The following is a 14,603-nucleotide window of genomic DNA, read 5'->3' as shown; positions in this document are numbered from 1 at the left end:
GGGAGTTTAGTGCCGAATGTGGGCTGTTATCCAGGCAGAAGAAAGGTGGATGTCCTCCAGGGACTGGTAATGAGGCAAGATGGGCAGAGTTCAGCAAAGGAAGGAGGGTGCTCAGGAGTGGAAAGCTAGGATGGGAGAGGAGGCGGGTCATGTATTGCTACAGTAGAAGAGAGCCTTCGGGCTCACCCAGAGTCCTCTTCAGCCTCCCCACCAATGGTGATCAGCAAACAGTGAGCAGGAGAAAGGCAACAGAGCAGAGATGCAAGCCGGGTCCATCCCCACCAAGTCTTCCCTGCCTCAGCTGGGACCAAGCCATAAACATCTCAGGCACAGCCCAGAAAGCCTGTGTCTGCTCCTTGTCACCCCTAGGAGGAGAGCAGCTCTGGCCAGGGCAGCAGATGCCAAAGGCAGCAAGTTATACAAAAACTTCAGGGCACTGTTCCCTGAGGGAGGCTGGATAGCCCCAAGGCCTCAGCTCTCAGGACCAACAGAAAACCTGAAGAGCCGGAAAGAATGCCTGACCAATGCGCAGGTGGGACCACTAAGGCCCGGGCAGTAAGTGGGTGTCACAGGCTCCACTTGGGGGTGACACACAGACCTCTGTGTTCGTATTTGGAGTCGGCCTTCCACTATCCCCTCCTCTATCCTTCCCAACAAGGCAGGCAGATTGCATTGATCAGTTTTTTTAACCATACTTGAGGACAGTTGAAGAATTGCTCCTATTACAAGGGATCAACAACACTGAGCAAAGGAGCAGGGGGACAGGGGTGTCCAAGGGAAGCATAGGAGTTTGGAGGTTGCCTTATGCAACCTTTTTCCCAGCAGAGCCCTTTGAATAGGGCAGGGGCTTAGGCAACCGTTTACATAGAGAACTCAGGAGGGGGAAGGGCATGCCGCTCAGGCAGAACTCAAGGCATTGGTTAAGCAGGACTTTCCAGCCTGAAATGCAAGAGTCAGTCTCTGAGCCCTGCTTGGCCTTGCCTTTCTCTCTCCTGGAGGACAGTGAGCTGTGGGCCAGCCCTTGAGAAGGAGGTTCATGATCTGAGTACAAGTGGATAACAAGGTGGGTGGGGGGCAGTCACAAAAAGTCCACGAAAGCTTTCCTGGAGAGAATTGTATTTAATGGAACTCTCTCAGGAAGCAATCTCTAAGTGACTAGAGGAAATCAGTGGCTAAGACTCTTTAAGTGGGTATGGAAGGGGTGGAGGTGGAGAGGGCAGAACGGTGAGGCTCCCCAGAGGCCTGCCTCACAAGGAGGGTAGATCCAAGCAGGTGCTCAGAGTCTGGACATGGCCTGGGTCTCAGGTCCATGAGGCAGCTCTAAGGCTGCCCCAGCTACCAGGCCATGCACACGGCCACTCCACTAACTTAGTGTGACAAGGGGTCCAACTGCAGCCCGCCCACATGGATGCCCATGCAGGACCCTTCCAGAGTCAGCCCCCCAAGCCTATCTCAGACATGGCTGCCTTCAGACGCTCACCACCTCAATCCCCACAATGGACAGTCTCTAAGGCAGTAAGGAGCTCTGGCTGACCTAAACCTGAGCCAGCAAATTCTCAAGTCCAAAACACAAAGAATTCCCTCTGCCAGAACAGAGGAAGTGAGCCCACAGAAAAGAAAAGTGAGGGGCCCATCCATATTCAGACATGTAGTGTCCCAGGAGCTGCCCCAGGGAAGGGTCAAGGCAGCTTATAACCACTGGCTGTGGGGACCAGGCAGTGCTGCTGGAGGGAAGAGTACATCCCCACAGCTTTGGTTAGGTGAGCACTTACAACTTACCAGGGACTATACTATCCACTATATATGTGAGCTCTCCTTGAATCCTTACAATAGCCCAGGAAGAATCTGAGGGGGGTCTCAAAGCACAAAGCAGCAGAGTGACCTGTCCAGGGTTACACTGCCAGCCATTAGTGGAGTTTGACTCAGGAATCCCACTGTCTTCTCTCATTCTTGCCCATGGCCAGTATAAAGATAACTTCTGAAGACTAGGGTGATGTAATTCTCAGATTTTCACTCTTTGCCAAGAGCTGGGGAGCTGTCAGCCACTTCTTTACCCCACTACCCCCACTGCCCACTGTCCATCGTATTAAGCCTAGGGCGTGAGGCATGGAGGCCTAAATGCCTGGAAAATCTACAAAACCAGCAGGTTTACCACAACAGCCCTCTCATTTACCTGTTCCTTCAGATCCACCACAACCACCACCTTGGCAACTTTTATAGCCAACCACACTGAATCCAAATGGCCAACACTTAGCAAGAAAAGGGACCATTTGTGAGCGACTCACACATCAGGATGTATGACCCTGCCCTGTGGCTCATATCAAAGGAGAAGGCTGTGGTCCAGCTCCCATCCCATTGCCCTCTGTCACAGACATGGGGCTGTGCCAGCTCAGATCAGTCCCCACTGGCCATCTCTGATCTTCCTGCTGTCCCAGATGGCCAGTTCCCAGTTCCCAGCAGTCCAAACTCAGTTCCATTTGACTCTGGACTGCATCGAACCATGATGGGCTCTGTTGCAAACATGCCCTCAATTATATCTGCCTTGAGCCACTGTTAAAACACCAGTGTGCTGCCCCAGGGCATGGTAGAGGGGCTACCTGCCAGACAGCAGCAGGGAGGCCAGGCCAAATTGAACCTTGCCATAGGCCAACTGGAACTGATGGGAACCGCAGGAAAACCCAGGGGAGCAGCCTTCGAGCACAGGTACCACGCCAAGCTCGCTGCCCAGAGCCAAGGTCTAAGCTCAGTTCACAGGCTTGCGGGCCAGGCTGGCAGAGGGGAAGGAAGCAAAGTAGCCAGAGCTGCAGCCGCTGGCAAAGCCCTTACCTTCCTCTCTGGGGGCGAGGCAGCCAGCTGTTGCTGTTTGGCGATGTTCTCCGACAGGCACCAGCACACTCTCTTCTTCTGCTCCTGCGAGTGTGCCTCCAAAGTGAATAAGCACTCTGCCTTCTGACGTCAGCAAAGACAAAGAGAAAGGGATGACCGCTCAGGACTGCTGCCTGGCTCTGGGGGCTCTCAGCCCCAGCCCATCTCTAGGCTCCGGAGGGCGAGGCTGAAGCAGGGAGGAGAGCAGCCTCTAGCAACTACAAATGAACACTAGTCCCCAGTGACGTGTGGGCAGTTGGAGGGACAGGGAAGCAGGTCCAGGGGCCAGCTGGAAAGCCCTGGGCCTATGGGTTGGGGGGGGGGATGGAGGCAGTGGCTCTCACAACAGTGGAGGTCTGTGGAAAGCTGCGGGACAAAGATGGTGAGGTCACCCACGGGCAGTCAGCACAAGGCCCAGCTGGGGAGCATGTGGGAGAACCCATAGGGCTAAGGCCTCGGGCTGATGCTCTGTGGAACAAGGACCTCCCATCACCCCCACTTAACTCCTAGCTCTACACTTTCTGATTGCAAGGCCAAGGTTAGAAGGATCAAATGGACACAGCTATTCAAATGCCTAGAAGGGCAGTCAGGTGCCATTCTGCAGCCCCCACCCCCTTCCCACTGGCTTGGGCTCATGATGACTGTCCATCCCCATTGAAGATGGCAATATTGGCACACTGTCATATAAACCCCATCAATTAGACTATAAACTTGTAGGGGACCCTGATCACCTGGACCTAGCACAGTGCAGGGCAAGTACTTGCTTAGTAAGCTCTGGCTGTCAAGAGGCGCTTCCAGGATGAGGTCAAACCCAGGCCAGCTATGGCACAGGCTTGGCCCCTGAAGCAAGTCGGGATACACAGGGGATGAGGCCAGGAGCCCAGAGTTCCACCCACCATCAGGCCCTGAGAAGGGGGAGGATGCAGAGGGTGAGCACCTTGATGGGCCTCTGCTGGAAGTTGATTCTAATCCCACAGGACTATGATTAGGTGTACTCAGCCTGGAAGTGAAGAGTATGAGCAGGGTGGGGTGGGACTTAAAACCGACAAAAAGACCATGTTTCTAAAGTCATGCTTTCTTGTTTTGCAACTGAACAGGCCTGGCTTAAATCCCAGCTTGGCCACTTCCTAGCTGTCAACCCTCAAGTCAGGAACTTCCTGGCAAAAGGGCCATCACCTACATCTCAGAGCCATGAAGAATCTCAGGCCTAAAGACACAGTAGCTACTGTTATTTTTCAGTAATTAATTGGACTTGTAAGTGTTTATTGGATGGGTAGACTAAGCCCTTGTCCTTGGGACGGGGGCAGAAACATAAACAAAGAAACAATGCAATTCCAAGTGGGAAAATACCACTGAGGTCTTAAGTGGGGAGGTTTTCTTGAGCTAGAGGTGGTCAGAGAAGGCCTCTAATAAGGGCTAACACTTGAGCTATGACCTGAACAATAAGAAACAGTCCACAAGGAAAGTGCTTGGGAGAAGTTCCTGTGGGCAGAAGGGACAACAGATGCAAAGGCACTGTGCTGGAGTTATCTAACAGCAAACCTGGAGACCTTCACCACCCTGCCTCCAATCTAACCCTCAGGGATGGCACTCTCCAGTGCAGGGCCACCTCCCACGCTGTCCCCAGGGTGCCAGCCATTCCTTTCCTGCAGAAAAGTACTCAGAAGCTATCTTCCTAAAAGCATGGGAGAGAGAGGGAGGAAAGCCTTGTCCTCAGGCCTCAGGGTGGAGAGCTGAGGTTTCTCCACTGCCTACTGCAGGGCACACCCAGCAAAAGGCCCCAAGATTTCCCAGGGGAGAGAAAGCCTAGTGGGGCAGGTGCTGGCTGAGCAGATGACTTCTGCTTCCTGTCTCAAGATGTCCCTTAAGGCCAGGGCTTGTGTCCCTTCCAGCTTGGAAAGGCCTGGCTTGTGCCTCCTAGCCCTGCTTTCACCCACCATGTGGGTTCTGGAAGTCCCTTCGTACACCCGCCCCACCCCCCCTACACCTCAGCATCCTCTTCTCTTTCTATTCAGAAGCAGGAGTTCCACCTCAATTACAATTTCTTCCATCTAATTAGCAATTTTCAGGAACACTTTTCCATCCATGATCTCATTTCGATCTTGGTGGTGCCGTGAGGAAGGTAGAATAGATCCTTTGGTTGTCGTTTGGGGAAATTTTAAAAAATTGTTCCGAGGATCAAACCCAGGGCCTGGTACATACCAGGCAAGTGCTCTACCACGGAGTCCTATCTCCCGTCCTTATTTTTTGAGAGAGGGTCTCACAACATAGTCTACACTTTCCTGGAACTCTCAGAACTTCTGCCTCCACCTCCTAGGTGCTGGTATTACAGGTGTGCACCACGATGCCCAGTTAGCATGGGATGTTGTTTCTACTTAATAGAAGGGAAGAAAGGCCTCAGAGAGGCTAAAGGCCTCTTTAAGTGTAATGGCCAATGAGCCACAAAGAGAAGCTCCAGCCAAGGAGAATCACTTAGTGAGATTTCTTCTCCAAAACTTAGAAGGTATTCTTACCCCTGTCAAAGCTACCATACCCCTGGGCTGGCAGGACCCCTCCCTTACAATCAAATGTAAGTAATCAGGGGGGTCTCCAAGCCTCTGGAGTTCATTGGCAACTTTTTTCTTCTTCTCTTTCCTTCTTCCCTCCCTTCCTTCCTTTCTCCCTTCCTCCCTCCATTCCTTCCTTCCTTCTCTTTTTTCTCTTCCTTCCTTCCTTCCTTCCTTCCTTCCCCCCACTCTCTCTTTCTCTTTCTTTTTTTTTTTTTTGGGTCCGGTCATGGGGCCTGAACTCTGGGCCTGGGCACTGTCCTTCAGCTCTTCAGCTCAAGGCTAGTGCTCTACCACTTGAGCCACAGTGCCACTTCCGGCTTTTTACTTTTTTTTTTTTTGCTTATGTGGTGCTGAGGAATCAAACCCAGGGCCTCATGCATGCAAGGCAAGCGCTCTACCACTGAGCCACCTTCCCAGCCCTCTTTCTCTCTCTTTCTTTCTTTCTCTCTTTCTTTCTCTCTCTCTCTCTCTCTCTTTCTTTTCTTTTGTCCCCCCCCTTTATTTCTTTCATTCTTTCGTTCTTTCGTGCCGGTCCTGGGGCTTGTACTCAGGTCCTAGGTACTGTCCCTGAGTTTGTTTGTTTTTTTTCCTCAAGTTTACCACTCTACCACTTGAGTTATAGTGCCACTTTTGGCTTTTCCTGAGTGTTTATTGGAGATAAGAGTCTCAGGAACTTTCCTGCCTGGGCTGCCTTCGAATCATGATCCTCAGAACCCAGCTTCCTGAGTAGCTAGACTTACAGGTGTGAGCCACCAGTGCCCTGCCACTGGCAGCTTTTTGAGCAACCATTTACTGCTATGTGCCAATATCCTCTCTTTACAGCAGTGCAAGAAAGCCTCCAGAGACTGGGAGGCCCTCTCAGGGTGATGCTAACGCATTAGTGCCCACAGTGGTGGGCACTTTACTACAGTGCCTTGATACTTTTTCCAACCTTGCAAAGGAGCTGCTGTAATCATTCTGACTTTCTGACACCCTCAGAGACTACCCCTTAGGCAAGCACTCTACCCCTTGAGGCCCACTCCCCAACCAAGCACCACCCTTTGAGAAAACCCAGTTGCCACTCCTGAGGTGGCAATCAGATTTTTTTTTTTTTGTCGGTCGTGGGGCTTGAACTCTGGGCTTGGGCGCTGTCCTTGTGCTCTTCAGCTCAAGGCGAGCGCTCTACTGCTTGAGCCACAGCACCACTTCCAGTTTTCTAGCAGTTTATTGGAGATAAGAGTCTCATGAACTTTCCTGCCTGGGCTGGCTTTGAACTGCGATCCTCAGATCTCAGCCTCCTGAGTAGCTAGGATTACAGGCGTGAGCCACCAGCGCCTGGCTGCAATCGGATTTTCTTTCTTTCTTTTTTTTTTTGCCATTTTAAATAGAGTTCAATAAGACTACAGCCTAAGGATTTATCCCAGCGCCTCCTCCGGAGTCTCTTTCAGAAATCCCAGAAGTAACTACATTGCCTGTCTCACTAGCACAGCAGAGGACTCAATTTTGGGTTCTTTGGGCTTATACTGAATACTAGAAGATCCAGAAAGCCTCATAGGCACCCTCTAAAACCAAGCTTAGATTGGGGGTTGGAGTCTTCAATAGGTAAAACATTTTTGGGAGCATGAGCTTTGGAGAATGGCCAGGAGAGCATTGCGCCAGCTTCCTCCAGAAAAACTGGACCCCCGGGTCCCTAAATCTGTCTAAATTGAGGACTCAGCTGCTCCCCCCAAATCCAGTGTATGTTTCAAAATCCAGTGTATGTATGACCAGCTTGGTTTTAATACCGACTCGTGTTATGTCCTAGGATCGACACTGTAAGGGTGTCCTGAACTCACTCACTCAGAAGCGATGCCTTCTGACCAGGTAGTGGTGGGCTCTGCAGAGGCCTCTCACTTCACAAGCCTGGATCCAGCACCAGCCCAGCAAGATCTCCACATTTAAATACAGCCATCTGCAAATCCAACCAGTCTCCCAGCTTCTCTGAGTCTTTTTAAGCCCCCATCTTGCCTCACCTCATTTGCTCCTTTTTCTAATCCAAACCTCTTTTTCATCTGTGACTGAAGCTTATTCATTGGCCAACACAAGCGTGTTCTCATTTACTTCAGTTTTCTTCAGACCCTATCAGGCAGGCAGGGAGGAAAGGCACAGCTGTGCCATTCTGCAGATGAGAAACCCAAGGCTCGAAGGGTTGAGGCCTGAGGAGACTGCTTCCTGCTGCTTTTCAGGACCTATGATCTGACAAATGTGTGGAACTGTATGCACATATTACAAGGATGTTTCCCCTAGCTTTCTTTAAAAAAAAAAATCAATCGTGTGGTATCTCTAACGGAGGGGAATGAATATGAAGAGCCCTTCCTCCTGTTATGAAACCAATAGTAGCTGCCACTTGCTGAGCACTCTGTGGGCCAGGCTCTGTGCTATATATGTTTCAGCTGAAGTGTCTCAGTTAATTGTTAGAATCCTGCAAGGTAGGCCTTACTGCCTGATGTCATCAAGATAACTTGCCCCCAAGATCACTCAGCAAATGGCAGAGCCAAGATTCAAATCCAGGTCCTCTTAATTCCAAAGTTCAGATTCTGAAATGAATAGAACCAGCCTCAGATTCCAGGTGAGAGAGAAAAAGTGATCCTAAACAAGCCCAGTGCCCCCAGTGCTCTGAAGCCAGTCACGGGCATCTGTACCATGGACACACAGGGCACTGAGGGATGCCTGCCCAGGGACCTAATGATAAGGATTATAGACAAGGGTTACTTAGGGCAGGCACCTCCAGGGAATGATCGGTGGTACAGCCCCAGACTATTAGGGCTTTCTCAACATAAAGTGGAAACCCCTCTCCGAACCCTGACTCTTCCCTTGGTTTCTTCTTGAGGTGCAACCTGGATGTGAGGCAAAGAAGAAAATCTAGCTGGTGAAAGTTCCAAGGAAGATGTTTGTTTGGGGTGCTCCCTGGGACCCAACGCCACCTGTGTCGATAAAGTCCCTGGCTGAGAGCAAGCAGGCAGCTTGTCTTGCCTGCATTACAGCCTTGCCTCTCATAAATAGCCCATTAAGAGAAGAGAAGAGCTTCTAACTGCCTGTGAGCTTCCATCTCCCAACCCCTCAGGGTCAGATCACCTGGCACTTTACTGAAATAAAAGGCCCCCAAATCAATATCCCCTCCCTTTAGAAGGCTAGGAGGCTTCAGATTCAATGGAGAAGTGCTTTTCTCTGGGAAAAACAAAACCCAGCCTGGGAGGAAACTCTCTTGGCACTAAGGCACCTGGGACCTCACTCCAGTGACTTCCGGAGAGAATGGGAGTCAGGAAGGATGGAATTGTGGAAAGGAGCCTGGCCCAGCTCATGGGGCCTCCCAGCTGTACTCAACTCACTTGGCTCTGTGGAGCCAGGCTGTCTCCAGTGCTGAAGAGATTCTACCAGCCACTCCCTGTGTTCCAGGGGGATGGGGCTAACCCAGCCTGGCAAGCGAGTTCCCAGCTCAGCTCTGCCCATGTCTACTGCTTCTCTCTGCTCCCCTTGAAGCCAACTTCTCAGCACCTGCCTTCCCCTAGGGGTAGGTCCAAGGACTCTCCCCTCCTCAAGGCTGACACCTCTTATCTTAGTGAGGATCTGGAGAAATTTCTTTCACAGACATGATTTCCTTCTCTTGGCCAGCCTTCCGGGATGGCCTGTGTAGACTCCCTAGGGGTGTTGATGCCCTCAAGACTTCTGGGAGAGGCCAGCTTCAGTGGAGACAGTGGGCAGGAAGGGACTTAATGAATCCTTGCTTGGGACAGACATCACCCTGTCTATACATGAGTAGGCCCAAGATTGGGAATAGAAAATTCATGGGAGAATTAAAAGAATTCATATGGCTTGGCAGCTCTCAAATTTTTCATCATCAACAGCTTCTTCAACTTAAAAAAAAACAACACATTGCATATTTTATCTACCGAATCATATGAAGCAATGAGCTGTTTGCTTGATTTTGCTCCCCAAAGCCTGTCTAAGCTTCCGGCCAGACTGAGATAACCAGGAATATCAATGGCATGAGTGCCATTCCAAATGCAGACATGGGCTGTTTGCTTTTAGCTTGTGTTGTCTGGCCCAGGTAAAGGTATATAATTATCTCCAGGGCCTTTGAAGCACTGACAAGACCTGTAGGAGGGGTGGTGGGTGGTACTTCCTGGAAAAAGAGGACACAAGAGGCCAGCAATTGAGTCAGGACAATCTCTAGAGGAAAGGATGTTAAATAAATAAACAGGGTGATGCACAGCTGTCAGGCCACGCCCTCATCATGATTCTCTTCTCTCTGCAGGTGCTAGGGCAGGGGAGTCCTGAGGAGGGGGAGGGGGATCTCAAGAGGCCCTGGCAGGGCTGTCTATTGCTCTTTCATGCAGAGTAAGATAGTGTGGGTAGGGACCAGTACACAGCCTACAGAGAAAGAAACTGCCCTCCTGGCTGAGCCCCGAGCCAAGGCAGGTTCTCTGGAGAGGTTGATGTCAGAATCCCCATCTAGAATCTGGCCCCACATCTTCCCTCAAGCACCAACCACAGATAACGCTCCTCCAGTTCAGAGACTGGACAGGGGACTCACCTCTGCCAGATACAGCACACAGAATTTCAAGTCTTCTGAAGAACCTTTGAGGGAACAAAGAGAAGAGTTAAGAGTTGGCTAAAGTGTCTCAGAGCTTTACTGGGTACTGAGATGGTCTCCTCCAGAAGGTTTTGTGTGGGCCTTCCTGAAACCACATGGCAGAAGTGGCAGGTGCAGGGGACAGGAATGTCAGTGGAACGGAGCTCACAAACACTAACCAGGAGAAGGCGCCATGGGTCTTTCTGACCTAAGGAATAGGGGAAACATGTGCCCAGGAGAGGCAGCCAGGAGCCTCCAATGGCCCCAAACCAGAGAGCTGCCCTGGTCCTGGGGGGCTTCCCTGTCTCCACATCCATATAATGAGAGCAGAGAGGCAGCTCACCTCCAAGGTGGAGTTCAACACTCCACCATTTTGAAACTCAGCAAGGAGCCATGTGGCAGCACAAGGATCTGAGAGATGACCAGGCTTTGGGGGCAACCTGGTGGAGACACACAACTCTGCTCAAGGGGCAAAGAGTGAAGAGAGCAGAGCAAAAGCCCACTTGTCTCCCCACCCCCACCCCTACTCCCCACCCCAAGGACTCTCATCCTGGCTATTCCTTTGGAACCCAGAAGTACCTCCACTTGTCTGACCAGGCCTGACCAGAGCACTTGTCTTACCCAGGTCTGGAGTGGCCACAAACTCCCAGCACTACAAGCAACCAACTTCACTAGGGAGGCTGACTCCCTGCTCTGCAACTGGGGACTGGATTCAGTGCTTGCAAGGCAAGCACTACCATTTGAGCCATGCCTCCAATTTTTTTGCTTTTTGAAAATTTGCCTTTGAGATGGACTCTCAAACTTTTATCTGTGCTGGGCTTTAACTGCAATCCTCCTGTCTCTACCTCCCAAGTAGCTGGAATTATAGGTGTGAAACATCATACCTGGCCTAGGTTATCTTTCTGTTTTCTTTTTTCTTCTGTGCAGTTACTGGGGCTTGAACTCAGGGACCGAATGGTGTCCCTTAGCTTTTTTTTTTCCTCTCAAAGCTAGTACTCTCTGTGGCTCTGCCACAGTTCCACTTCTAGCTTTTTTTGCTGGTTAATTGGAGATAAAAGTCTCATAACTTTCTTCCCTAGGCTGGCTTTGAACTACAACCCTCAGATCTCAGTCTCCTGAGCCATGGGCACTGGCTGAGGCTGGCATTTTTGAGGGAAGCAACTATCTAGCAGACACTTTTAAATACCACAGAACTTTGGAGTTCAGTTGACACTACACATATCAGCTTGAGGGCAGGAGTGTAGCTCAGTGGCAGAGCACCTACCACTCCTTATAACCTCTCCCAGCATCAGGGCTGTCCATGTACCACAGCTCATGCAAGATCTGAGGCTCAGCTGGAGGAAGCAATTTGCCCAGAGGATAGCCTAGATTTCAATCTGGCATCCTGGTTCCACAGCCTGTACTCCGACCCACTGCACAGCCTACTCTCAAATGCCAGGCCCCTTCAACACATGCTTAAAGCAAGGAAATTCTCAAACCCGTATTTGCCACAGCTAGGAGACAGAAAGTTAACCAGAAGCCATGAGTCAGGCCAGCTCCTTAGAAAAGGCCCTGGTACAAGTGAAGACCAAACCCCTAGAAGTAGCCAAACAGTTTCCAGTACCAACATTTCCCAAGCACCAGTGGCACTAAGCAGAGCCAGATGAAAATACCTCATGAGTAAGTGGGGTCCACTTCAGACTTACAGTAAATGCTTTCTGTGTATGAGCAGAAGTAGAAACAATAGAAGTTTTTACTTCTCCCACCTGGAGATGGGCTGTGGGGTTGAGCCCTGCCTCTAAAATGTCAGGTTGAATGAAACTGCAATCCCAGAGCCTCCTCTGCTGCTGAGGGTGAGACAAAAGGATCTGAGGATCCTGGTCAAAGCCAGCCTAGGCTGAAGAGTATGTGAGACTCTTATCCCAATAACCAGCAAAAAGCTGGGAGTAGAGGGTATGGCTCAAGTGGTAGATCACTAGCCTTGAGCCAAAAAACTGAGAGCATAAGGCCCAGAACTGACACAAAAAAGAAAAGGGAAAGGGAAAGGGGAAGGGGAAGGGATAGGGGAAGGGAAAGAGGAAGAAGAAGGAAGGAAGGAAGGAAGGAAGGAAGGAAGGAAGGAAGGAAGGAAGGAAGGAAGGAAGGAAGAAAGGAAGGAAGGAAGGAAGGAAGGGAAGGAAGGAAGGAAGGAAGGAAGGAAGGAAGGAAAGAAGGAAGGAAGAAAGGAAGAAAGGAAGAAAGGAAGGAAGGAAGGAAGGAAACAAACACACTGAGATGTTCTGTTGAGTTGGTAGATCCTAATGCCAAAGAGATGTATATAAGAAAATGACAGAAATGTCAGTTGTGGAAGCTTGTAAAGAGAACAGAGGAAGGTCTAGAAGGGAGGGGAAGGCCAGGGGATAAGAGGCTCACAGAAACAGGAGCTGATTTCCTCATCAGGGGACAACTGATGGATCACCTTGACAACTTCTCAGCATGGTGACGTGCCCCCCCCCCCCCCGCCCTATCTGCCCTGACCTCACTTCATGTGACTGCAAACTTCGGGTGGAATCTGCTCCACATCATAGCTTTGAGCTGGCAGCCCTGTGACAGGAGGCTGGAATGGGGGCCCGTGCTCAGCATGATTCAGAGGCTCACAAAAGAACAACAAGTCAAGGAAGGAGCCAAGAGTGCCAGCAAGGAGCTGCTGTGGCTGGGGAAAAAATAGGAGGCAAGAGGGCTCCTTTCTGGTTTTAGATCCCAATTCAACTATGCACCAAATCCTCTCCACTGGCTATGGCAGCGCAGAAGGGCTCTTGTTCTTCTTCTCCCCTTACAAAGACTGAAGCCAGGGAAGCAAAATAACTTGCTGGGCACTGGTGGCTCATGCCTGTAATCTTAGCTACTCAGAAGGCTGAAAACTGAGGATTGCAGTTCAAAGCATCCTGGGCAGGAAATTCCATGTGATTCTTATCTCCAGTTAGCCACCAAACAATAGTGCTGTGGTTCAAGTGGTAGAGTACTAGCCTTGACTGAACAAAACGAAAGGACAGCACCCAGGCCCTGAGTTCAAGCCCTAGTACCAGTATACACATGCGCATACACAAGCACTTGTATCAGGCATACAGTAAGTGGCAGAGCTAATGGCTTCCTCCAAAGGCTATGTTCCTAACCACTGTGTCACACTTTTGTCCTGATGCAGGTTCACTTTCCTCCAGATTACGAGCTCCAGAAGTAGAGAATTCTCTTCTTCAGTAACCACCCCAGTGGCTTCCATGGAGGAAGGCTCTGAAGATGCCTCAGAAAACATCCACCAAGTAAGACTTAAGCCCAAGCACTCCAGCCGCTTGGGACCAGGCAGCTGAGAAGGGAGCCTGGAAGAAGGGAAGCCCCAGAGTCAGCTAGATATTTCTAGGCCACGTCTGAGACCATGGCAAGCCAAAAAGACACACTGAGGGTGTGATGCTGGCCGCCCGGGAGACAGAAACACAAAGGTAGCAAAGCCAGCGGGCGGTAGAGGCAGGAAGAGACCACACTGAGCTCTGGCTCACCGGAGATGCCCTGAAGGTGACACCAGCCCTCCACCGGTCCTCATTACACGGTCATTCAGTCCTGCTGAAGCTCGGAGGAGGCTAGGCAGAGGAGGCAGGCCAAGCTGAAGTGGCTACGCCCGCTGAGCACAGGGCGGGGGGAGGGGACAGGGCACCCTAGCTCCCAAGATGATACAGTGTTTAGGCTCTCCTGTTCACTCACCCACTCATTAGCTCAATGAACATGCTCTAGGTGCCCACAATGTTCCACATCCCATGCTAAGTCCTGGGAGTATGGTTGGTTAGTGGAGCTGGGGTCCCTTGCACCAATCACAAAGCATGATAGAGTGGACTGTCCCCTGCCGGGGAGAAGCCTTGCCAGCCCCAGGCTTCTGGAAATGCTAGGTCCATTCCTTCTTTACCATCTTCTTTGCCTCCATATATGTTGATACAAAGGAGACAGAAACAAAAACAAAAACAAAAAAAAAAACACAGGAAAGGTGGAATGATGGTGGCTCACACCTATAATCCTAGCTCCTCAGGAGGCTGAGATCTGAGGATTCCAATTTGAAGTCAGCCTGGGTAGAAAAATCCACGAGACTCTAATCTCCAATTAGCCAGCAAGAAGCTAGAAACAAAAGCAGAGCTGTAGCTCAAGTGCCAGTCTTGACAAGAAAAAGCTAAGGGACAGCACCCAGGCCCTGAGCTCAAGCCTTAGTACCAGCACACATACAGAGGAATCTAAGAATTTTGCATCATAAACAATGGTCATCACACTGTCCTGCAATCAGAGGCTCCAGCTAAGGACCCAAATGCATCCTTTAAAATGCAGTCCACACTTGGGCTCCTGCAGCAGCAGCAAGTGTCCTGGGAGCTGAGGGGGGAAGGGCAGGAAACCTGGTGCCAGCCCCAGAAGAAGGGGTTCTGAGGCTCCAACACTTAACTGTGGCAGAAAGGAACAATCCAGGACTTTGGTGAACCTCAAGACTATCGCAGAGAAATGGGGGCAAAGGCTCCATTGGTGCCTGGCAAGACATCTAAACACAGGTCTGTGTGCCCTGAGTGCCGACTCAGGTGTCACCAAGCCATTTCCTTTGCTCATGGTAGTTT

At 50.8% G+C, this 14,603-nt stretch overlaps 1 protein-coding gene across 3 annotated transcripts in view; it reads right to left on the bottom strand.

Annotated features, from left to right (window-relative positions):
- Window positions 1–14,603, bottom strand: part of LOC138820447 (regulator of G-protein signaling 3-like) — a 98,579-nt gene that overhangs the window by 8,853 nt on the left and 75,123 nt on the right. For all 3 annotated transcript variants that reach the window (XM_070012085.1, XM_070012086.1, XM_070012087.1), the window contains 2 exons: window positions 9,967–10,010; window positions 2,827–2,949 (listed from right to left, as the gene is read on the bottom strand). In XM_070012085.1, coding sequence (XP_069868186.1) covers window positions 2,827–2,949; window positions 9,967–10,010 — 167 coding nt within the window. The remainder of the gene's footprint in view (window positions 1–2,826; window positions 2,950–9,966; window positions 10,011–14,603) is intronic.

This window comes from Dipodomys merriami, unplaced genomic scaffold (genome assembly GCF_024711535.1).
Source record: "Dipodomys merriami isolate MVZ:Mamm:240054 unplaced genomic scaffold, mDipMer1.0.p SCAF_886, whole genome shotgun sequence".
Lineage (NCBI taxonomy): Eukaryota > Metazoa > Chordata > Mammalia > Rodentia > Heteromyidae > Dipodomys > Dipodomys merriami.
Note: the sequence above shows the minus strand (reverse complement) of the source record. Positions and strands in the feature narration are given on the sequence as shown.